Genomic DNA, 22,404 nt, shown 5'->3' on the forward strand with positions numbered 1-22,404 from the left:
CTTCTGGACATTTATGTCACTGAACTTGGGTAAAGAGCAACAGTACCTGTAATAGTGGATAATGATATCGGTAGTGCATGCTAGGTGCTGGACGTTTTTCTAAGGCAATTACTTTCCATTTATAACTTGCACTAACCTTATGAGGCAGTTACCATTTTTGCCCTCATTTTATAGATGAGGAGACGGAGGCCTAGAGAGGTGCAGTAATTAGCCCAAGGTGGCAGATTCTGCAAAGGGAGGAGCTGTTGGAAGAGGGCTGCCTGAAAGGTGGGGAGCGAGTCTGTTCTGTTCCTTAATTTGGAGCCCACGAGCACTTCAGATATGTGGGGAAGCCCTAGAAGACTAGTTTTCAAAGTGCCCAGCAGTGTGGGCAAAGTAGGAGACTTGACAGAAATGCAAATCCTCGAGCGCCACCCAGGGCTCCTGTCTCAGACATTCTGAGTGGGGCCCGGCAATCTGGCACCGGCTGCTGTTTGGGACCCAAGCACTTAAGAAATCCCTGCGATGAAGAGGAAGGTGCCCACGAGCCAGGAGGCACCCGATACCCAGGCTGTACTGCCAGCTTGTCGCAGTGCTGCAGGGACCCGGGCTGAGAAGCAGAAGGCAGCTCTGGAAGCGACACTTACTTTTGTCACACTGAGGTCCATATTTATTGGGGTCTGCGCAGAACTGACACTGGGAGCCTCGGAAGCCATCCTGGCAAATGCACGTCCCATTCCCATCAAGGCCGTCGGCACACTGCGAGCAAAGGCAGGGCCCCTGGCCGTTAGGACAACACAGGCCCCGGCCAGGAGCCCCGGGTGCTTTCGTTTCCTGCCTGCTTCTTTAGCTCAAATTCAATTCTGCTTAAATGATTCTTTGGGACCCCTTGAAGGAAGTGGAGTGTGGGTATCAGGTAGGAAGCTAAGACAGTGACAGGTGGGGGGCCTGAGCCAGGAGTCAGAACTTTACAGGAAGTCATTCAAGGTGGTGGTGGGGGGTCCACAGTGGTGAACTGGAGCCTCTAAGCCATGCTAATCAGGATGGACGCACTGATATAAGCCACCCATCTTCAGAATAAAGGCCAGCCTTTCTCTCCAGATGCTCCATGCTTGGCTGTGCGCCTCCAGGCCTGCAGGGTTTCTCCCTTCAGGGGAGCACTTTGCTTCCCCACCCTCCACCTGCAACCCCCCAGCGCCCCATCTACTTCGAAGTTAGATTTGTACTGAGTAACATGCATCACAGTGAGGCTGGGGTCCTGCATGGAGCACCCAGCTGCCGTAGGTAATATGTACTAGAGCTTCACCCGATTCCCTTTGCCATGTGGTATCCCCACTTGGTGGTCACCCAGTCTTCCTTCCCCTCGGGCGAGGTCTATCTTTGATGTGGATGTCTCAAATATGCAGATATATAATTTCCCTTACAAACTACTCTTACCTTTGCTTAGCTCTGGCCAGATGAGTTAAGTCCTGGCCCTTGTATTTCACTAGGTTTTTCAGATGGGCCAAAAAAAAAGCCTTCATTGGGCAGTGCTACTTTTTTTTTTTTTTTTTAAAGAATCATCAAATCTTGGCCCTAAAGAAATCTTGGAGATCAACGCAGGCCAACCTTGCTCCCTCCCATAGGAGGAAGATGGGGTCCAGAGATCCTTGCCAAGTCATTCAAGGTCAGGCCATCAGCTGTAGGAAAGCAGACCAGCTGCAACATCACCAGACACCCAGCCCCCTGCCACTCCCCCAGGCAAGTCCTTCGCCTGCTCACACCTTCTGTTCTTGTAGCAACTGATCTCTCTTTTCTTTTTTTGGCTGCGCGTACAGCCAATTTCTGCAACATAAATTCCCCAGGCCAGTAAGAGAGTCCAAGCCCTGGCAGTGACAATCCTTAATCCTTAACCGCCAGGCTACCAGGGAACTCCTACTAATCTATTTCTTTTACTCCCTAGGAACAGTGACTGGCATTGTATCATTTCTTGGTTTAGTGATTTTAAAAATCATTTTTTGACTGATCACAGGTCAACCTCAGCATCTGTCAAAAAGTAAGTCTCAGTCCTCATCACCTGCCCATTCCCCGAGCACGGATTCAAGAAGCCTCCTGGACACTGGACGCAGTCGGGCCCATAGAAGCCTTCGCAGCACTTTGGTACCTGAGAGACAAAATGTGGGAATCCGAAGCAGAGTTCCAGTTGCACAAAGGAAATACATTTTAATTTCCATTATGATCACAATCAGTATCCGTCCTCCTACCCCCATGACTGCGACTTTTTCTTTTGCTGATAATGGCCTGGCTTGTGTTCAGCCATCGCTTCATCTAAGGTCCAACCATGGGTGCCAGCCTGGCTCTGGCACCTTGGGAGCAAGACACATACATGCTTGGGTTCACAGAGCCTATGTTCTATCTCATTGGGGAGGAGACAGTAATTTTTTTTTTTTTTTTTTTAAAAAGAGGATTTCAGAGAGTGGTAAGCACTGGGCAAACAAAGTCCCGTTATCAAGTGGTGGCAGGCGGGGGAGACTGGGAGGCCACTGTGAGTGGATGGTGACAGAAGAGGTGACAATTGAATAAAGACTTGAAAGATTGATTTGGCCCCAAGAAAACCTGGGAGAACATTCTGAAGGAGGGAATGGCAAAGCTGTGTACTCTGAGGTGGGAACAGGGGAAGGGACAGGTCACAGACACCGCAGAGGGTGGGCTGTGTGGGTAGTGTCAGGGTGCGGCTCAATATTAAGAGTGGTAGGGAACTGGGGGATGGAGGGCACAAGCTGGTGGGGGGGGGACCTGGCTGCCATATGGAGAAATCTGCCCTCCACTTCCCCTGCAGGAAGGCCTGGCCAAGGACCCACAGGCCACCTGTGATGGCACAGACTTGGGTCCAAGAGCTGACCAGCCCTGCCAGCTTCAGTGTGGGTCTTGGTGGCCTGGGGGAGGGCCCCAGACACACACGCCTCACCTTCACAGTGGCATTACAGTATCGGGCACAGCCATTCTTCAGGCTCCTGATTCGGCCAGTGTAGACACATTTGTGTGTGAAGAGCGCCTGGAAGAAAGCCAAGGAGGAAACACATGGCAGCCTGCAGCCTGAATTTGCCTGCGCATGACTCGGCTTCTGTAGAACTAGACAATCCACTTCTGTTTTCCCGCCGGTGATGGGAAAGAGCACTAGGGCACACCGCGCACACGGGGCCCAGGCAGAGCTCAGTCGCCCTCCTCAGGCCTCTGTTCCCTTGTTGGAAGAACACAGGCCTGGGTCTGCGTGACAGGGCACACATACCTTTCTGTCCCCTCTCGTGTTCCTACGCATCTCAGATGCGGCCTGGCCTCCCCTTCCAAGTAAGAGCCATCCCCAACCTCCTCCTATATAGAAAATTTGGAGCTATTAGAGAATTTCCCCCTCTTTTGTACAAAGATCCACCAAAAAAAAAAAAAATACTGTTGGTCTGAGTTTTTCTCTTGGGAGTGGTGGTGGTGGGGGCAGACTTCCTTCCATTTCCTGATGCCCCAGTGCCCACTCAGAATTATTGACAAGTACCGTCTATTGAGAACCTACTAGGGCTGACACATTGCCCGTATGGGTCATCAATCTTCAACTCCATGTGATATTTCTCATTCCCTTTTTAACTGAAAGAGAAAATTGAGGCCCAGACAGGTTAAACCCTTTTTCTTTTCTTTTTCTTGGATATTCCCACAGCTTGCAGAAATTCCTAGGTCAGGGATCAAACCTGCACAACAGCAGTGACTCCAGACACAGCAGTGACAAGGCTAGATCCTTACTCCACTAAGCCACTAGGGAACTCCTATATCCTTTCCCTAAGGAACTTTGCTAGTTGGTGGCAGATGGAGGGAATGGGTCTTATCACCTACGAACTTTTAAGATCTCAGAGGAAAATCAGTGCTGTCTCTTTGGGCCTCAGCGGCTTAGTGTAATGGGATGATAATGCTCATCTCAAGTATCATCCTAAGCATTTAGCCCCTGGCACAAATTTTATGGTAGGTAAAAGTTGATATGAAGGTACCCTTTCTCCTTAGGCTCTTGCTCGAGAAGAGAGCAATAAAAACTTCAGGAGTAATAAAATCCTGCTTTCCTAGCTGTCTAAAGGAATTCTGAGGTCACTGAACAAGAATATTCAACCCTCCTGTTGGCTGTCAAGATAATTAGCCAAGTATAGATCGTGGGAGCCTGGGAGGGCAGTTTGGGGTTCTCTTGGCTCTGACCCACGCCTCTCATTTCTTCCTTTTCTCTCCCCTTCCTTCTCCCTGGGGCTGAGGCAATGCAGGATCATGGTCTGCCGTGTACCAGCCACGTGACCTCGAGTGCAGGATTTTCTGTTTCCACGCCTTAGCTCCCAGATCACACACTGATTAGGATAACGTGCCCCCCTCACAGCTGTGCCGCATGAAGCACTCAGGACAGTGTCTGGCACACAGTGAGCACTGTGACGCCAGTCACCACGGTGTCCCCTTCTGGCCTCCCTCTCTGTATCCTCTGGGTGACAGCATCCTGCAGCACTCAGGGGCTATGATGGCTGCATGGAGCAAAATGAATCTCTGAACATTGTGCCTGTTTATTAAGTTTTTCTTTAGTAAAGGCTTTGCAATAGGATGGTGTTAAAGAGCTCACCACCTTTCTTAGGGATCTGTTCTTGTGCGGAATGAACCTTCTGGTTGGGAACTTCTTTCTTAGGATGAACTTAGAGGCAGAAATTTCTATCATCAATTTTATCTTAGAAAACTTTGCTTTTGCTACTAGCAGAGTACTTACTTGGCATATGAATTATGGATTGTTGTATAATGGTCTGTATTCCATTTTATTCTTTTATTTTTAGTTGTGGTGTGCAGTGGCTTAATGTGGGATTTCAGTTCCCAGACCAGGGATTGAACCCGGGCCACTAGCAGTGAAAGCACTGAATCCTAGACCACCAGGGAACTGCCTGTTTTTCTTTATTCCTTTCTTCCTCCCTTTCCTTCCTTCCTTCCTTCCATCCATCCATCCACCTATTTTTTTGTCATCTTGTCTTTTCTAGGGCCACATGCACGGCATATGGAGGTTCCCAGGCTAGGGCTCGAATCGGAGATGTATCCACCGGCATATACCACAGCCATAGCAACGCCAGATCTGAGCTGCATCTACGACCTACACCACAGCTCACAGCAACGCTGGGTCCTTAACCCACTGAGCGAGGCCAGGGATCGAACCCGCAACCTCATGGTTCCTAGTCATATTCGTTAACCACCGAGCCATGACAGGAACTCCTTTTTTTTTTTTTTTCTTCCCAGATTAGAGTTTCTCAAGGCAAAACCAAACCAAAATAAAACCTTATTCATCTTTTTGCCCCCTGAGCCATCTCTATAATACCCGATAGACATGTGCAGAATTCAATCAAACTTGAGGAGGTTTTGATGGTCCCAGTGTCATTTTCTTTTCTTTTTTTTTTTTTTTTTGTCTTTTTGCCATTTCTTGGGCTGCTCCCTCGGCATATGGAGGTTCCCAGGCTAGGGGTCTAATCAGAGCTGTAGCCACCGGCCTATACCAGAGCCATAGCAGCTCGGGATCCAAGCCGTATCTGCAACCTACACCACAGCTCACGGTAACGCTGGATCCTTAACCCACTGCGCAAGTCCAGGGATCGAACCCGCAACCTCATGGTTCCTAGTTGGGCTCGTTAACCACTGAGCCATGACAGGAACCCCCCATTGTCATTTTCTTGATATTTCTTATATTTCTCTCTAGAAGGATGCTTGGGAAGAGCAATCGCAAATGAAGAATGGCAGAGTATGCTATTCCAAAATATGCCACGTTGGCCTAAGGATTATTCTGAGCTAAAGGCGCTTAAAAAATTGCAGCTACCAAAGAAACACTCTGATCTCCCCTTTTCTCTCTGAAAAGAGGACATAAAATCCTGTGTGAAAAGTGCCCTCCCTATACTAAGAGCAAAGAAACATCCTGTCACCAGAGACAGTAGCTGAAGCAGAGCGAAATCTGTACAGACTCTGTTAATTTTCTTCCTTTAGAAGAATATATGAAACGTGAATTCCTCATACATTTCATTTTCTTTTTCCAGCTTTACTGAGATCTGGTAAACATATAACATTGCATACATTTAAGATGTACAACACAAGGTAATGATTTGTTGGAGGTATAAATTGTGAAATACATTTCACGTTTTAGTTACTTTTCTACAGTTACCTGTCTTTGTTCAACCTACTGTATAAGCACTTGGGTTTTGCCATTTCTGTGGGTCTTCATTCTCCTCAAGAAGCTCCTTTGTACATGTAAAAACCTGTGAGCTTTTCTCCTGGTAATTTGTCTCATGTCAACTTAATTCTTAGGCCCAATCAGAGACCCTGCGAGGGGAGGTAAAGTTTTGCTTTCTCCTGAAAACTCTGGATTTTATTTAAGAGGGCAACAGAGAGGGAACCTTCACTGAGTGGCTCTTTGCTTTAGGCATTGTGCTGGAGCTTTTACCTATGCTGATCCTGCTGTTGCTGCTATTACTGTCATCATTACTGCTTGCAGATAAGAAAATTAAAGTAAAAAGGTTAAGCAACTTACCTTGAAAAATGAGCAAGGACTCAAAGACAGACTTGGGTGTTGCCTTTCTACCATCCTGTATACAGTGGGCTGAGAGCTAACCTGCTATTACCCCAGTTGGAATGACTATCTTTCAAGAGGGAAGGCAGAAAGGCTGAGAAACCATGCCGGGGGTGGGTGGGGGGGATTGGTGATGTATGCTGCCCCGAAGCTGTCCCACTTACCATGGGCTCGGAGTCGGCAGGACACTTGCTCCAGTACACCAGGGAACAGCTCACACAAGTGCCCTGGGAGGGAAGAGAGCAGGTCAGCACAGATGTCCTGTGTGAGGGGGCAGCTGATCACCATGAGTGAGGTCAGGGCAGGAGGGGTTGGGGAGAAGGAACTGGGTCTGCTCAGAGCAGCCCCTTCCTCATCTTCTTTCAGGGTCAGACAGTCCATAGGTCTCAGCCTTCCAGTCGACTCTGCTACGTAGAGGCAGCTGTCCCTGAGGGGACAGCGCAGGTGTCCATCTGTGCCAGGGGCAAAGCATTAGCACTGGCCGCAAACTCAAGGCCCTGTTCTCCCATTAGGTTAGCAGGAACAAGGCTGAACACTGAATCTCTACCTTTCCATCTCCTGGACTTCTTCCTCCAGGGTTCTGAATTCAGGGGGGAGAAAAGGGGTGTGTGCTTGCAAATCTCCCAGACTGTCCCCCTGAGCATCCCTGCTGGGCTCCATACTCCAGCAGGTTAAGCTGGAAGGATGGTCTCTTGGGTTCCCTTCACCAGTTTCCAACAGGTCGGGGCCAACACGAGGCGCCAGCAGGCTCTCAATGGGTAGGACGAGAGGAAGGTCAAGGCATCTCTCTCCTGCTCCCTCTTTGCTAGGGCACCACACCTACAGCTGCTGATGGACACCTCTCCTTCCATGCGTCCCACTCTCACTGGGTTCAGGTGACTCCAGCCCCTGCCCCCTTGACTCAACGGGGACGATGGTTTCCTGCCACTGCTTCCCCCGGATGCCCTGGCAACACGTGCTCGTTCCCTCAGCCCAGCCCATCCTCCTGGAGTAGCTTCTTTGTTAGTGTCTTCATTTGAACCACTGGGATAAACTGTTTCCTGCTAAGTAGTCTAACTAGTACAGAGTTATTTATTAAGCCTCTAAAACCAAACCTACATGCCCAGAGGCAGCTATGGGTTCAGCCTGGTGAAAGCTGAGACTTTTGGAAGATACCAGCTGCTCCTACTGTTTACTAGCCCTTAGTACTTTCCAGAGAATGCATTTGTAATTTTAATAGACCTAATCAAAACCACCCCAAACCCTGCAGAACAGACTGACTTGACTTTAAACCCACAGAAAATAATAGAAGAATTCATTCTAAGGAAGCTCTTGGGAAACATTTTTCTCTATATAATCAAAATTTCTTGGGTTGCAGCTCAAACCATATAGTGCTTCTTTGCTTTGGGGAGCTGGAGAACAAGTAGCCCCAACTCCCTGCCTGGTCTTGATACAGGGTTGCTCTGTTCCAGGTTGTTGCAGTGGAAGCAGAAAACCTTGATTTTGGACATCTGGCTTCCAGAACTGTGAGAGAATAAGTTGTTGTTGCTTTAAGCCACGTTGCGTGGTAACTTGTGACGGCAGCTCTAGGAAACGAAAATTCCAGGGTAGCATCTACCAGTGAGGAAAGCCCCCCAGGAACTCTGGTTCACATTGGATGAGCGAGGAGCTCAGGCCCTCCTGCCTCTTCACAAAGGTGGAAATGCCGTCAGATGCCTTCAGGAGGAGGCTCCTGTGGCGGGACTCTCTGCAGAACTGTGAGGAGAGTCGGCGGCTGTGAGGGGGCTGTCTTGAGTCCTTACTTATTTCCCTAGCTTCCTTACCAGTTTCATCTCTCTCTTTGTCTCGTCGCATCGGTGGGGCAGAACTGGGGTGATGGAAGGGGGAATGAGGACTCCGGTGAGCGTGTAAATCCGGCCGTTTTTGGCAGCCACCTCTGTTTCTTCCATTGCCACACCATTGGCCAGAATCTGTCCCTGGAAGGAAGCAACGACGCTGCTCACCCGTCTACACCACGGGAGCACCAGCCACCCCGGGGCAGATCTGAACAGTGGCAGCCTCTCAAGAGAGGCTTCCACCTCACAGAACTTTTCCCTGAGTGGGAGAGGGCTTTCAGAAGGGCTTGGCTGGCGGGGAATTTGTTGAGTGAATTCTTAACTGACTTCGGGCCAGGATATCCCTGCAGAAGTGGTCCTCGGGTCCAGGCTGGGGAAGAGGTGTAACGATTCCAGCTCTGCAATACCTTTGCTCGGAGACCTTGGGCAACTTGTTTCACCTCTGTGGTGAAGTGGGGATCCATTCATTTAGATACATTTACTGGCCTTGTTTGAGACTCTGCTTTAGGTTCTGAGGAGACCTCAGTGAACAAACCCAGGAAAGGTCCAGGCTTATGTTGTAGGCAAGGGAGCAGAAAATGACCAAATTAGCAAAGAATTCTGATCTCTATTTCCCCTCCCAGATCTGCAATGCCATCCTTCTCGTGGTTTCAGTCAGAAGCTCAGAAGTCATCTTTGGCTTCCTCTGTCTTCATCCCCCATCCTGTCCAACAGAAAGTTCTACGGGTCTACCTTCAATTTACCTTCAGAATTCAACCACTTATTACCAGGTCTCTGCTACCACCCTTCTCTGAGTCACCATTATGCTTTAAATTTTTTTTTAAATTGTTTACACCATTTCTAAAGGTAACTTTCCATTTACAGTTCTCGGGATATGCTGGCCATCCTCCGCATGTTGTGCAAATATCCTGGAGCCTCCCGTACATCCAGCAGTTTGTGCCTCCCTCTCCCTCCCCCCACGTGCCCTCCCTCATCTCCCCACCGGTCACCATCATTTTTCTCTGAGTTTCTGCAAAATGTACGTCTGATATCATTCTGCTCCTCGAAATCCTCTGATGGCTTTTTATTTATTCAAAGCAAAAGCCTGTGCCCTTGCCCTGAGTTCTTAGGCCCCGTGAGACCCGACCCCACTTCTCCTCCTCCCTCCTGCCTCTCTCCTTTCCTCCCTCTCCTCCGGCCACAGGGACCTTGCTCTTCTTCAGCCAGGTCAGCAGGTCCCTTGCTTTGTGCCTTCGCACCCGCCGTCTCCTCCCTCCGGGACACCCTTGCCCTGGGTATTCACACTGCCTGTTCCCTCATTTCCGTCAGTCTTCGCACTCATATTTTCTTCCCCATGAGGATTCTTAGACACTTTATCTAAAACATCAGCCCCATCCCCACTTTCTCTTCCCCATCCTCGCTTTGCTGGGTTTTTTTATTTTTTTTGCCTTACCACTTACAACCCTCTAATAGACGAGGTACTTTACTGACTTGTTTATTACCTGTAGTCCTATTTACTAGAATGAAAGTTTCGTGCAACTAGGGACCTCTGTCTGTCTGCTCACTGGTCTGCCAGGACCTAGAATGGTGTCTGGCACATCCCTGACACGCATTAGAAACGTGTGGAAAGGATGAAGGGTATAATTATCACCGGTAACAGTGAATCCACAGGAGACCTCATCTCTGTGCCTCAGAAATCAGATTTCTGCTGATATCACAGCCCTCAGCAGTCAGCTGAATAACACTGCCTTCTTTGAGTTTCTTACGTAAGTCATGTTCCCTCCCACCTCAGGGCCTTTGCACCTGCTCTCCTGTCTTCCTGGAACTCCCTTCTACACAACTCTGCCTAAGTTCACATACTCATCCTCTGAAGCTTGGCCAAAGCATCACATCCTGGCTGGGAACTCTAGACCCCTGATTTGCTCAGTCTCCTGCTGTGAGCTTTCACAGCCCTCTTAACTTCCCCCTCGGTGGCACTTATAATTGTTCTCAAGTGGTCACTGTTTTAAGTCTGTTTTCCTTGTTGGGATATAAGCTTATCTTTGTCATTACTTTATCCTTGGCTCCTAGTTCAGACTCACACAGGCAGTTGCTCAGCACATATTTGCTGGAAGACATAACAAGTGAATGAGATCATCACAAAGAGTTTAAGCCTGTGAGCTGGTGTCGAGTAGGAAAATCCGCTGAACAGTCACAAGCAGAGAAGAAATGCACCCAAGTCATGACACCCAGAGTTGAGTTTTCACCTACATTGTCAGTCGTGTTAAAGCGTATGACCTGGTTGGCCATGCTCCTAATGTGAGGGGTCGAAATGAGGGTGGCCACTTCCAGCTGCAAGGATAAGAGAACAATGGACAGAGACATCAAGAGCAGCACCCAAAGGTGTCACCAGAAAAAGGAGCTTGGAATCTTATGAAATAAATGATGGGAATTTTGACATGATTTTTTTTTTTTTTGGTCTTTTTGCCATTTCTAGGCCTGCTCCTGCAGCACATGGAGGTTCCCAGGCTAGAGGTCCAATTGGAGCTGTAGCCACCAGCCTACGCCACAGCCACAGCAACGCGGGATCCAAGCCATGTCTGTGACCTACACCACAGTTCATGGCAACGCCAGATCCTTAACCCACTGAGCGAGGCCAGGGATCAAAGCCGCAGCCTCATGGTTCCTAGTCAGATTCGTTAACCACTGAGCCATGACGGAAACTTCAATTTTGACATGATTTTTTTGTGGCTTGGATGGTTTCTTTGATAATGGGCTCACTCTTCACTGCTAAGCATGTGCTCAGAGCTGCAGGTGAAGAACAATTTTTACATGTTCTCTAGCACTTAAATACTGGAATTTAAGGTTAGATATCTTGATAATAGGGAAAAATAGGGCAGGAAGATGGAACTGACCTGCGTAAATGGGACAATGTGGTATCTGACAAGTTCCAGAAGCTTCCGAGATCCCTGCAAACAAATCCAAATACTTCTTTGGTCACTGAGAAAAACACAGATTTATCTCTTTTGCATACTTCCTCAAATGACTTTGGACACTTAGTCAAGAAAATTAGGCCACTACATCTATAAGTCAATAGCATTATGTGCAGGGCGGGTTTCCAATAAGAATGTTGAAGTTGACCACCCGTTGGCCAGCCCTGGAAGAGATGCTTTCTGTACCTTTAGTTCTATTATTAGGAGACCTTGAGCAAAGCAGCCTCTGTGTCTTAACTTCCCCTTATAGCTACTTTATGGTACCCAGAAGTGAGGATGTGGAGGCAGAAGCAAAGCCATCATAAACTTGGATGCTCAGTGGCATGAGGAGTGGGAAAAAATGGGGACAGCTGGAAAATGAAAGACCAAAGACCAGGAGCTCCTAAAAACTCCTGGAAGGCAGGGACTGGATCTGTCTGGCTTACTCGTCACTGTGTCCCCAGCCAGCATAGTATGGGGCACATGGCAGGAACTACATCAGCGTTTGTGCTGATAAATTAAAAGGGGGAGTGGAAGTGTGTTGGGAAGGGCAATGAGTTAGACCTCAGGATCCTGAGTTTAATTCTGGTTCTGCTTCTGTGTGACCTTGAGCAAGCCACCTAAGCACCTCTAGTCTGCAAAATAATGGAGTTGACAGAGACGCCGTCCAGCCCTCTGATTCTATGGGAAAGACTTAATCAACTGGATAATCCCCTTCTAAAGCCTCAAGAATTAATTGGTGTTGGGTCCTTTCTTACAAGAAACAGGAGAATTAAAGGGGCAAAGTTGATCAGCATCCCTTCACCACTGCATGTGCCTTAGCTGGCGAGGGGCCATGACTCAAGAGTTTAGTCCAGTGCGGCTCGAATCAGCAGGATATGCGTACACGCTCTGTTGCTGAAGAGCCCTTTGGTGTTCTTTCCCTCCGGAGGATGCTCACTTCCTATATGCTGTCTTGGGTGAAAACAAACAATAACAAAACCCAAGCCTTTTGATGCCAGAGACAGGGAGTTTTCTTCCAAAATCTGACTAAGACTTCGAACTCCGTAAATTCACTTTTGTCCCATTTTACTTGCAAGGCCTTTGTGAACTGGCGAGGGCTGGCCTCCTGCTTCCTTTTATTTCTATCTAGTTTGACGATGTAGTCACAGACTGGGGCATTATAATCAGTAGCCATGGTCTCTGCAGGGGTGGGATGGCTCGGGAATGAGACTGTTTCAGGGAGAAGCAGAACAATACACTGGAAATGGCATTCTCAGAGGAGACCTAGAAACCGGTTTATTTTTCATTTCTTTGGCATAACTGATGGGGATCTTAGTGTCTAAGCTGAGGTTCCTCCCTAAGGATAAAGCTAAAGGATGCTTCTGAGATGAGGAGAGAGAAGGAGCTTCCCACAGGTTGAGAAATTTTAGCTCTGGACCAGAGAAAGTGGTAGAAATGACTGTTCTATTCCTCACCTAGAAACTGAAGTAGAAAACCCATTTTAGACTCAGGATAAAGAGAAGGGACATATTATATTATTTGTGAGCAGAAAGATACTGCCTTTGAGAGACATGAAATTGAGAGCCAGGAGCTGTAGTGCGCTGGTCAGTCAGTTCTATGGGAGGGGAAAAAAACAGCCCTGGATTACAGAGCTGACCAATTTCCAGGGTGTCAATATTCTCACTGCAGGTTGATTTCAAGCTACCAATGTGATCCCACTGAATGGAGCTGGGAAGAGATACAATCTACTCCTGAGGGTGGCTCTTAGTGAGCCAGCTCCAGTCACTACTGGAAGGAGTTACAGGGAGAGAGGAGCTTGCGCATGTGCAAGTTCCCTGGCCAGGGACTGAACCTGTGCCACAGCGGAAACCTGAGCTGCTGCAATGACAACACTGGATCCGTAACTTGCTGTGCCTCAAGGGAACTCCAGAGAGAAGTTTCTGAGCAAAGGTACTTGGCAGCTAAGTAGGGAGGTTAATTTTTTCCTATTCTAGTGAAAAGGTTTTAAGTGCATCTGATTAGGTGTCTGAGAATTCCTTTATTATTATTTTTAAAAATCTGTATCAAGTTTGAAGTGATGCATTCAGAGAAGCCACATAACCTCAGAATTTTATTAATTTCCCAGGGGAGCAGTATGACTTCTTTGGCTTTAATATTAAATATGAGTGTGAGTTCTAAAGAAATAATATTTTTCTACAATAGCTAGGTTTCAGGAAACCTGAGTGTGAATCACATTTTAAAAATAACATCCTATATTAAAGGCATTGGGAAATCCGGCTTTTTAAATGGAAACCCGTAGTAAATCTTTCAATATGTTTAACACTGTCTGTAATGTAAGGGATTACCTTCTGATTTATCTCCTTGATAAACATTCTGTATTGCAAGATATCCTTGTAATTGCCTGAAAACATTCTAGAAAGGGGATGTATCCATGTGAACCTCTAAGTCACCCAGGCAACAAGTTTGCAAGTGCTGAGAACAGTGCAACCTCGGGGACCTGAGTTAGAAAGTCAGTGCTGGAGTTCCCATCGTGGCGCAGTGGTTAACGAATCCGACTGGGAACCATGAGGTTGTGGGTTTGATCCCTGGCCTCGCTCAGTGGGTTAAGGATCTGGCATTGCCATGAGCTGTGGCGTAGGTCGCAGATGCAGCTCAGATCCCACACTGCTGTGGCTGTGGTGTAGGCCGGCATCTACAGCTTCAATTGGACCCCTAGCCTGGGAACCTCTATGTGCTGCGAGAGCGACCCTAGAAAAGGCAGAGACAAAAAGTCAGTGCTTAACAGAATGTCAGTTTCTGGGCCACGTTTCAGTGCCATTAAACCAGAATGCTTGGGATGAACTTCTGGAATCTCCTATTTAACAAGCTTCATGGGTAATTTTTTTTTCTTTTTCTTTTTTCTTTTTTTTTAATGGCTGCATCTTGGGCATAAGGAGGTTCCCAAGGTAGGAGCTGATATCAGAGCTACAGCTGCTGGCCTACATCACAGCCACAGCAACACGGGATCCAAGCCGCATCTGTGACCTACACCGCAGTTTTCAGCAACCCCCTGAGTGAGGCCAGGGGTTGATCCCACATCCTCATGGACACTATGTCAGGTTCTTAACCCACTGAGTCACAACAGGAACTCCTTCATGGTAATTCGTAAGCCTATTAAAGCTTGAGCATCACTCACAGGCAGTTCTGCCCCACTGGCCAGATGGTGGCATGACCTCAGGGCACTGGGGGAATGCTTGTGGCCCTTCCTGTAATTCCACCATTTGACAGGCTAATGAAAAAAATTTCCATAATTGCCTATCCTTCTTCTCAGTGTAAGGCTTTTATTTCTGGGAGAGGAAACACATTAAACTGTTTTAGTCATTGATACCCTAGTTTGAAGGAGTAAAAATTCTCCTTTCTTAGGAGGATGTAAGAGAAGTGACGAAGGGATGGTTAGGGTGGAGGGAACTGAAAGTCACAGCTCTCTATTGCCTGGAAATAACATTTACTCCTTTCAAATTTAGTATAGACCTGGCCCAGAAAGCCCTACATTAGACTTCATTTTCTAGGTGTTTTTCAGAGTTGTATGGAATTTAAAATTATGACTTTGCTATTGAGAAATATTAGAAGAGCCAGGACAAATCAAAGCAACCATTTAGACCTGGGGTGGCAAATAGACTTTACGGCCTGTGCTCAGTCTGACTGGGCTTATAGCTACTTTGAACTCTACTAAAGAGATTGAAGTCACATCTAGGCTTAGTTACAGAGTACTGTGATTGATTAATGATGTCTGCCTTGGTTGCTCAAGGGTAGGCGGTGATACATGTGCTGCTTATTTGTCATCTCTAATTTAGACAAAGCCTGTATGGACACAGGCTGAAGCAGTGGTGCTGCCATGCCACTGTTAGAGTAAGAAGGATACAATGATACAATACCTCTGAAGAAAGGAGATAATCAAGAGCGCCATCCTTCATGTTATTCAATGCTTCATTACTTGGAACAAAAATGGTGTATGGTCCACCAACTCCATCCTCATCTAAAGCATGTCCCATGTTAGTTTCCTGCATTTGAGAAATGAACATTGATATCTGTTACCTATACTCAGATAGACATCCAAAGTAATTCCTCAGCAAGTACTTATAATTGATACCCCTGCTAATTTTACAAAGGACTGGACATAAAACACTTTCTAGAATTTCATGAAAGGCACATACCTCTAACAAAGATCTGAACTTGCTGTATCTTGGTTGTAGCATTGTCATTATAGTTTGCTAAGAAGAGACATTTTGATTAAAATTTGGTTAAAAAAAAGGGGTTTAGGAAACAGATGCTTTCACATGAAAAGACTGATGACTGAGTTGACATGCGAGTGTGGACAGCTATAAAAGCACCTCGTCAAGCACCACACATTACAGAAGTGTTTTTCACCGTCATTTAAACAGTAGTTTGGATCTGCATGAAAGAGACTTTGGCTAGCATCAAATAAATCAGAGAGAACGCATGTTCTTGTAGCAAGGACTGCCCTTCCCTCCGTAAAGCACAAAGGATCAATTTTCGTGACAGTTGATCACTTTACTTGTCTGAGTTGTCAGATGCGGCCGTAAAATAGGTCACAAAATAAACACCTTTCCTATACCTGCTGCATGCCTTTCTTTCTCTCTGCACAGGTGCCCAGATTGCTACTGAAAATGGAATTTTGTTTTCCTCATGATTGGGGTCCTGGGACAAGTGAAGGACAAGCACATAGGGCTGGGATTTTCTTCTTGGGCATGACTCTCCAGGGAACAAAATAAGAGGGATGTGACTTGACATCATTTTTACCTGAACTATCTCACCTCATTATTGCTCTCAAATGTGGGTGCCACGTTGTCCATGGCTCTGTCAAGGATGTGCAGGAGCCCGTTGGAAGCAATTATGTTCCCCTGTATAATATTTACTTTCTTTTTGCCCCCATAGAGTTTAAGCTTTACTTGATTGTCCTAAAACACCAAGAAAAAATAAAACTAAATTAACATGTGTCCTTGATGGGGACAGAGTGTATATGGGAATGCTGTACTTTCCATTCAATTTCGCTGTCACCTAAAATTGCTCTAAAACATAAATTAAAAAGTAAAAAAGAAAACAAAAAACGTATCTTTGAAAAAGTGAGCACTGGATTAGAGGTGTGAATACTTCGGTTCTGCCATTTATTGGCAGTGTGACCTTGCCTAAGTCACTCAACCTAAAATGGGGATGGATGGTATTTGCTTGGTGGAGTTCCCAGAACATGAAGATCAAACGAAATAACAAAATCACTACTGACTGTCAGTGATTGCTAAGTGGGAAGAAGGCCTTATAAGTCTTCCCTAATGGACAGCAAGCTGGAAAAAGCCCCAAAACTATTCAGCTTAGTGTGAACTCATCATCTAATGTAGCGTTTTGTACAGAAAAGGCACACGCACAAAATTACTGAATGAATAGATAAGTGAATGAGTGCGTGTCCTTGTGAGAAAGGAAGCCACATCTTCCTCTGTCTGTCCATCTATCCACCCATCCTCATACACACGGTACAACACACCGGCTAAGGATATACAGGCTTTGGGGTCAGGCAGACCTGCTTTTGAATCCTGGCTCTGGCCCTTACTGTGGGACCTCTCAGTTTTCCCACTGGAAGAAACTTCATAGGGTTGTTGTGAGCATTTAACACATTTATTATAACATTTTATAATATGGTAAACTTGCCCTTTTATTCTAATTTAAAATGTTACATTAATTATTAATGTTACATATAACATAAATACACATTTACCTCAGTACCTTACACGCAGGAAGAGCTCATTAATCTAACAATTACTGTGATTTGGTGAAATGCAGCAGTATAGGTCCTAACTGCCCCTCTGACTCTCTGTAAATAGACCATGTGCCCTTCTCAGTAAAGTCACAAAAGTTATTTGTGAAAGAAGGGGAAGATAGCTTTATTCTAAAAACAAAACAGAATTAATGGCATTAGGAGCAATGGACTGTTGAGCTGGAGAGGATGGGTGAAACCTGGCAATCTAGAACAAACAATCCGTTTCCGCTTGTCAGAGGAGTGCTGATCTGGCTTTGTGCTGATGCTTCCAGGAAACAAGTTTACTGTAAAGTTTCTCCCTCCTGCTGGCAGCTGAGTGATGGTTGCCTTGAAAACTACTTTAGAGCAAAGTCACTTTACACTCTCCTTTCTGGGCCAGCCCACTGCCCTCCCACCTGACCAGGTCCGGTATGGCTCTCATTCTTTTCCTACATAGGGAAGGGCTCTGACAAACAAGGAACCCGGAGAGAACGTCCTCATAACCTTTCACGACCCCCAGACACCAAGAGCCAGCTGTGGTCATTGACTCAGTGGACAGTTTTGAAATCGGAGAGACCCTTACCTCATCGCCATTAAAGATTTCCCCCGACTTTCCGGTCAAAGTATAGAACGTCTTCATTTGCAAGGTAGTCATTTGCTCAGTGTTCATCTGTCCAGCAATTATGTGCAGTTTCACAAAGTACCGAGCAGCTTCGTTATCCTTCAAAAGTTCTTGTACCTGAAAACAGAAAGCCGATTCCTTTCAGCTCTAATTTATTTTGAAGGAGAAAATGAGGTTTGTGATTCACGCTATGACTTGTTCAGCATCTAAGCTAGTGCGCCTTAATTTGACTTTGGATTCTTTCAGATACAGATGACTTTCCTGGAGTGCAACTGTCCTGTGCCAGGCCTAAAAGGGAGCAGAAGTATGGAACATGGGAGGTGACACTCAGTATGCTCTCAAACCACAGGAGATGCTCTAACACAGAAATTAATGGGGCAGGGAGAACAAGGTAGGTGGCTGGCACCGAGGAATCCATCATCAGGAATCCTTCATCCCAGGAAGCTGATGGGAATGAGACACAAGTTGTTTGAGAAGAGCCGGTAGACTGGACTGATGGCGCTTTTTTTTTGTCTTTTTTTGCTATTTCTTGGGCCGCTCCCGCGGCATATGGAGGTTCCCAGGCTAGGGGTTGAATCCAAGCTGTAGCCACCGGCCTACGCCAGAGCCACAGCAACGCGGGATCCGAGCCGCGTCTGCGACCTACACCACAGCTCACGGCAATGCCAGATCCTTAACCCACTGAGCAAGGGCAGGGACCGAACCCGCAACCTCATGGTTCCCAGTCGGATTTATTAACCACTGCGCCACGATGGGAACTCCTGATGGTGCTTTTGAATAGCAAAATAACGATTTGTGAAATCTACTGGACCAAATTAACATTTCGTTGATATTACATTATCAACAATCAATCCACAGAGATTTCTTAGCTCTGTGCAAATGCAATCTATATCTTAAAGAAGAGACCACGTGCAAAGTGTCTAGCTCAGACACCGTCAATATTTAGTCCTTCTCCTTCCCGACAGGTGAGACGTGAGTCACCTTTGAAGATTGACAGGTTTGTCTCTGACACATGAACGGTGGTGGTGTATTAGGGTGAGAGTCTGATTCACTGGGTGTTAATTTAATGAAGTAAGAATTACCATCGCCAAATATCCTGGATTAAGAGAAACTAATTTCAAACAATCAATATGCCCATTATCTACTTTAAAGCAAATCTAACAGTTCTGCTGATGCCATAGTGATGGGATGCCGCCATCGGACACTGTGAACTTCCTTCCCACTGGCTGACATCATCTGAGACCACAGCTGCTCACACTGAAGACCACAATTCTAGTTTCCCCTGTCCCTCTTACCCCTTGATGACGATTTTAAAGAAACGAACACCTAGCTGGCATGTGAGTGAGTCTGACTCTTGCCCTGGGCAGTGAGCAGTCTGCCTAAGTCCTATTTATCACATGACCACAGCTGCGACCCCTTAGTGATTACCTTGAAGGATAACGGCAGAAGGGGGCATGGGTTGGGGGAGTCTTGCAGGGAGCTGGAAACAGTCTTGCTAGATACACAAAAACGTGGACTTTGTAACAGTTCGTTGAGGTGTGCATTTACAGTGTGTATCCTATCCTTAAGGATGTTATATTTTACTAAAAGCAGTTTATTAAAAAATTGCCATCCTTATCATCAGTAGGTTTAATAGGGGTTTCTCACTTTAAATAAAGAGGGTACTGTCTCCAAGTGTTTTTTTTTTTTTTTCATTAGCCCCTATTTACAAAATAAACAAGATTCCTTCAAGTACTTACATTGAATCCTTTCAGTCCCTTGTCTGTTGGCAACAGCAGAGTAAACGGTCCCAGATTACTCAGTGGCCAGGCATAGGCTTTGTCTTGAGAGTTGAAATATGCAAAATTAAAAAAAAAAACTCCAAATGAGTCAGTGGCAAGTGAGCAGGATTAGGCCATGGCCCTTGTGGTCCACTTAGACACCCTGACCCCCAAGCTTCTCTGTTCTAATAGGTCCTACACAGACCCCAGCGAACCAGGACGCTGTCTAAGACCATGAGGCCCCCAGAGGTTCCTCACCACTGCGTGATTTTCCCTGCAAGCCACAGTCTTGGCTCGAAGACACCCTGAGATGAGAGGTTGAGGGAGGATCATGTGACAAAAATCTTCAGACAACCCCAACAGGCCAACCCCCACTCCTGTGCCCAACTTCCTGGGCTGCTGTCATCTCAGTGACACAGCCCTTGTTCCCTCCAGGACCGGCTAGGAAGAGCCTCATGCTTGGTTTAATGCCTTGTGAAATGCTCAGTGCTTTTTGAACAATGAATCCGGGCCATTTCTTTTTGCCGTGGGCCCTATAAATTCTGCAGCTGGTCCTATTTCCATGCCCCTGGGGAGGCTGGGACAGCAGGATGAGCTCTGTGCTCTCACACAGGAGGCAGTGTGTCCCAGCACCTCATAAACCAGGCAGGTGAAAGGGTGCCTGGATTTTGTCCAGAGAAATGTTTGAGGGTCCAGTCTGCAAAGGACACTATCCTCCTTGTCTGCTCGCTGAGATCCAGAGGATGCGTGGAGGAAGGCGGGAAAGCCCCGGGCACGCAGGTCAAGCCTGACTCCCTGCGGGGGTCTCACAAAGAAGTGGGTATTTGTGTAGAACACAGCGCTGACCCATGCAGAACCCTTCCTTCTCTGTCTGTGCTCTTTCTGGGAAATCATTCTTGGTGACTAGTTAAATTTCCAAATTCTGATATTTTAAGGATTCTGTTGATTGCTCAGGTCTGTGCTTTATATTCTGGTGATTGGCAAAATTTGTGTTTTATTGAAAATTAATGCCGTGATCAACTACATTTCATTCGTGGTGAGAATGTGGGGTAATGACCTCTAGAGGGCATTTGGAAACGCAGGAGAGTGTTTTACAATGTCACCTCGCCTGGAGAATGTTTGTCACTAGACTATTAGAGGTTGGGGGGCCAAGGATGAGAAATACCCGGTGATGTGTAAGACAGTCGTACACTATCAAGACGACACGTCAAATTCAAATGGTACCTCCACTGAGAAGCATGGATACTGCTTCTCACATCTGTCTCACATCTGGAGGAGGACCCATGGCCAAGGGAAAGAGGCGGTCTCCATCCGCACGTCAGCAGCTGCCCATCAGCGATGACCCCGGGAACTTGTCTTCAGGGGTTGCACTGCCAGATCTCTTTGGCGCTAACTCCCATCTCCTTGGAACACCTGCCTGTCCTTTTCCTCCCAGAAGGGCTGAGCCCAAGAGACAAGGCTTGCCTGTCCTGCCCACCCCTTGCTGTGTCTTGTAGATGTCCTCTCGCATTAAGAGGGAGCTCGCCCTATGGAATGGGCCCCCGTGGCTGCATACCCAGGAGCGAGATGAAGGAGGTCAGCCTTCCCTGCCATTTTCCTCCGGGTTCAGTGTTTAATTCTCTGAGTCGCTCCATGATGTTTCCATAACACCTTGAGCCGTCGCCTATGTAACCTTTCCGGCAAGTGCATCTACGAAGGGGGTGAAAGCACATTTTCAGGGTCTCAAAGCCACACAGTCCAAAACCCTCACTGCACAGATGAGGAAGACAGTGCCCAGTGTGGGACAGAGACCAGGCTAGGAGAGGAGGGGCACCAGCAGCAGGGAGCATTCAGAGTGGACTGGCTGACTCAGAGCAGCCTCACGAGAAATGGATATTTCATAAATTATGTGCGTATCTATAACACTAGTTATCTTTGTGTGTTCTTTGTCTCAGTATTTTTTCAAAGTATAAGCAAGCACCCACATACATCAGAAGCACTAGGAATACTTAGTAAAAATGTAGAGTCTGGGTCCCCACTGCAGAACTGCATCGGAACAAGCTGCCGATGCCGGCCTCAAGTACACACCCGGAGCCATGGATCTGCTAGGAAGACTCCTCCTCTGCTCTTCCTTCCTGAGATCCCCGCTCGGCTGTCCCTTCCTTAGGGACACCCTTCCTGACTTTTCCATCCCCGCCCCACTCTCTCGATAGATCAGGTCGCCTTAGTGGGCCACACAGCTCTTTTCTGCAGCACCAGTCCTGGTTGTAATGTGAACCTAACCTGCATGGTTACTTGTTTAAGATCTAATTCTAGAAAAGAGTGAGGACCAGGGCTATGTGTGTATTTATCCACTCTCCAAACCCCAAGATCTAGCACAGGGCTTGGTCCGTGGTAGATATTTAATTAATAGTTGTCAAGTAAGTAGCAATTGAAAGGAAAAACATATAAACAATGAAAGTCACGGCATTTAATACCATAGTTTAGGTTCATAAAAGAGAAGTAGAGTGAAAGATGCACCAGTCCTGGGGTGCTGGGAGATGCTCAGCAGCAGGTCTCCAAGGGGAAAAACCACCCTGACTTGTAGCATCGGCCAGCGCCCGTGGTCCATACTCCCACTGTGGCCAATCTCAAACTGCCAGAACACCAACCAGCCGGCAAATTCCTGAAAATTTAATCACTGGCTCCTGTGAATCAGTAAGCCCTGGCTCTAGCAAACCACTGCTGCCTAGTCAAGACTGATTGACCGCTGGCTGAAATTAGCAAGGTTCTCAGGAAGGTGACATTCGCCAGGATCCTGGCGATAATCCAGGGCCTGAACTGGAGACACGGGGAGAACATCTCAGAGCAGAGAGACGCAGGGAGGTGGTGCGGGCCATAGGTAGGACTCATGTTTAGGGGAGGATTCTGAAGAACGGTTACACACTCACTAATCCAGCTGTGTTCCCAAATCAGCCCCATGGC

At 47.0% G+C, this 22,404-nt stretch overlaps 1 protein-coding gene across 1 annotated transcript in view; it reads right to left on the bottom strand.

Moving 5' to 3' along the window:
- The window catches only part of STAB2 (stabilin 2), a 163,627-nt gene that overhangs the window by 90,917 nt on the left and 50,306 nt on the right, over positions 1-22,404 (bottom strand). Inside the window, 13 exon segments of the mRNA XM_047788161.1 lie at positions 627-738; positions 2,036-2,122; positions 2,927-3,013; positions 6,730-6,792; positions 8,368-8,520; positions 10,609-10,689; positions 11,253-11,306; positions 15,206-15,331; positions 15,485-15,541; positions 16,106-16,249; positions 17,663-17,818; positions 19,441-19,523; positions 21,017-21,150. Coding sequence (XP_047644117.1) covers positions 627-738; positions 2,036-2,122; positions 2,927-3,013; positions 6,730-6,792; positions 8,368-8,520; positions 10,609-10,689; positions 11,253-11,306; positions 15,206-15,331; positions 15,485-15,541; positions 16,106-16,249; positions 17,663-17,818; positions 19,441-19,523; positions 21,017-21,150 — 1,337 coding nt within the window.

The sequence above is a fragment of the Phacochoerus africanus genome, chromosome 7 (genome assembly GCF_016906955.1).
Source record: "Phacochoerus africanus isolate WHEZ1 chromosome 7, ROS_Pafr_v1, whole genome shotgun sequence".
NCBI lineage: Eukaryota > Metazoa > Chordata > Mammalia > Artiodactyla > Suidae > Phacochoerus > Phacochoerus africanus.